This window comes from Ichthyophthirius multifiliis, assembly GCF_000220395.1.
Source record: "Ichthyophthirius multifiliis unplaced genomic scaffold scaff_1120509250104, whole genome shotgun sequence".
Lineage (NCBI taxonomy): Eukaryota > Ciliophora > Oligohymenophorea > Hymenostomatida > Ichthyophthirius > Ichthyophthirius multifiliis.
The window spans coordinates 1-2,387 of NW_004087083.1; the positions used below are offsets into that span (position 1 = coordinate 1).

At 20.2% G+C, this 2,387-nt stretch overlaps 2 protein-coding genes across 2 annotated transcripts in view, besides 2 other annotated features; both read left to right on the forward strand. All coding sequences in view use genetic code 6, as the record gives it.

Moving 5' to 3' along the window:
• Positions 1-405: 405 nt before the first annotated feature.
• Positions 406-448: a microsatellite.
• Positions 449-676: 228 nt separating this feature from the next.
• Positions 677-2,050, forward strand: IMG5_047630 (hypothetical protein; the record flags this gene model as incomplete). Its single annotated transcript, XM_004037555.1, has 1 exon — positions 677-2,050. The coding sequence occupies one exon, from the start codon at positions 677-679 to the stop codon at positions 2,048-2,050; it is 1,374 nt and encodes a 457-aa protein (XP_004037603.1).
• A 33-nt stretch (positions 2,051-2,083) lies between these two features.
• Positions 2,084-2,124: a microsatellite.
• Positions 2,125-2,361: 237 nt separating this feature from the next.
• IMG5_047640 (protein kinase domain protein) overlaps positions 2,362-2,387 on the forward strand; it is a gene marked incomplete at both ends in the record, with an annotated part of 1,859 nt that continues 1,833 nt past the window's right edge. The window contains one exon of the mRNA XM_004037556.1: positions 2,362-2,387. This exon is cut by the window's right edge and continues 26 nt beyond it. Within this exon, the coding sequence (XP_004037604.1) occupies positions 2,362-2,387 (26 nt within the window).

Consider the following 2,387-nt stretch of genomic DNA (forward strand, 5'->3'; position numbering starts at 1 on the left):
CTAAAAAGGCATTAACTTTTGCTTAAATGGAGGATTATGTTAATCTAAGTAGCCCTATGGATTCTCTTGTTAATGCAGTAATGAATATGCGGGTAGTCTATGCCAATTCGACGCCCTATTAAGCAAAAACATCAACGAATATTTCCTAAAAGTGTTAAAATATTACGAAGTTGAGACTTCTAAGAAATTAAATAACGCCATAATAGTAAATATATTCATGGACATGAGTTATTTAGTTGATATCTTATATCCAGAACTATTTTCCATTTATTTTAATTTACTGGAGATTTTCGTCACTTTCTTCTCCTCTGAAAACAGTCAAACTTTCAAAAATTAGACACTTGTTACTTTTTTTATTAATATTTATATAAATCTTAGTTAAAAAATGTCCATATTGACCACAGAATAATAAAAAGTGCTTTTTTTGATAAAAAAAATGACTTTTTTTACCCAAATAAAAACTATAAGAAATTTAATATACTAAAGTTTTAAATATCAATTCTATATAACTGCTTCTACAATCTAATACTATCAATACATAAACCAGACAGACTAAAATAAATAACAAATAGATTAAAATAATACCACTATAACCCTAAATAGTACAAAAAACGGTCGAATATTGACTTAATAATAAGAATTATTTGAATTCGGAAGCGGTTTTAACTAATTAAAAATGATGAATAATTACCGAATAATCGAATTAAAAGGAAGAAGACACGAATTATATATTCCCTTTGATTTTGTGGAAAAATACAACAAGAATTTCTAATTTTAAATCCTTGAAGATTTAGCTGTAACCCATAAACCTAAAAAAGCCTCAAATTAAATTTTTATTACTAATTTTTATAAAGTAAACTTCTTTTCTAATACTTATTCTTTAAATTTTACTCAACAAATAATCCCAGCAACCCTAATTCTTACTAAACTAGTCAATTTCTCAAAATTAATGTAAAAATCAATATTCTAATAAGTCTATTAATGTGTAGAATTTAATGAAATCGACGAAACTTTCAACTATTAATCTTGTTATTTCTAAAGAGAAAACACTACTCATATAGCCTGCTCTTGTTATTCTCTAAATGGGTATATTGCTGTATTAATGAATAAATAAAATGCATTATAACTACCTACTTTAGACGATTTATATATGAAAAATAGCTTCAAATTTGATGTTTTATAGACTGAAAAATATCGAATTCATTAAGTTTATAATAATAGCTAGAATTAAGTTGAAAATGGTCTATAAAACTAAAAAGTTGAAATACGATTAAAAAATATATTCGATATTAATAATAAATAGGCAATTTTAAATATTCTTTATATTATTTTTTCCTTACTTATTTCATTGCATATATTTGCATATTTAAAATCTTGTTTTTTAGATGTTTATATAAATTCCAAAATAATCATTAATACCTCTTTTTTGTATTATTTTCCTTATTTTGCTTTATTTTTTGGCCAAACGAATAATTTTATTACTAATTCTTCCAGAGTTTCCACTTTTATATATATATAAATAACTCATTTATCATTATCTGCTATATATTGCAATTATTTAAACTTCAATCTATCCAGCAAGATATATTAGCAAATAATATCCATTATAACAATTACTAGTTCTATTATTTTCGTATATTTGACTTTAGGTATATTTAATTTGATATTTTTAGGGTTAAATTCTACTTATTAATATTAAGATATAAATAAATAGAAGATTATAGATGGATTTAAGTATAATTTTGGTATCTAAATGATTTTCCTTACTACTTTTTTATCCTTTATTTTTATACTTATATGGTAATTGGGTAATTTAAAAGAGGAATATTATGAGTTTTGGACTAATATAGTATATATGACATTTTATTTTGATTTAGGATTAGATTTTTTCGTTATGTTGATTGTTATGCTTATAGGAACAGATAATATATTATCTAATTTTATATAATTAAGGGGTTTTGCAGCTCTAAAAGAAGGAAGAATTTAATTAGATTAAAGTTCTTCTTTGATTGGATAATCTATAATAAAAACAAAAAAATAAAGAAATTGATATATATATATATCCTTATTTTTATTTATTTTAATATATATATATATATATATATATATATATATCTTATATATTAAATAAAAATAATATTATATTATCTAATTTATACATAATTATAATATAAATATTAATAAATATAAATAAATTAAGATTTAAAAAAAAATATTAAATTTAATTTATATAGTAATAAAAAAAATTACTTTATAAATAATAATAAAAATTTTTTGATAAATATATATTTTAAAATTATTTAAATTTATATTAATTAAAATAGTTAGTAATAATAATTTTTTTTTATAATATATATATATATGAATATATAAATTTTATAAATATA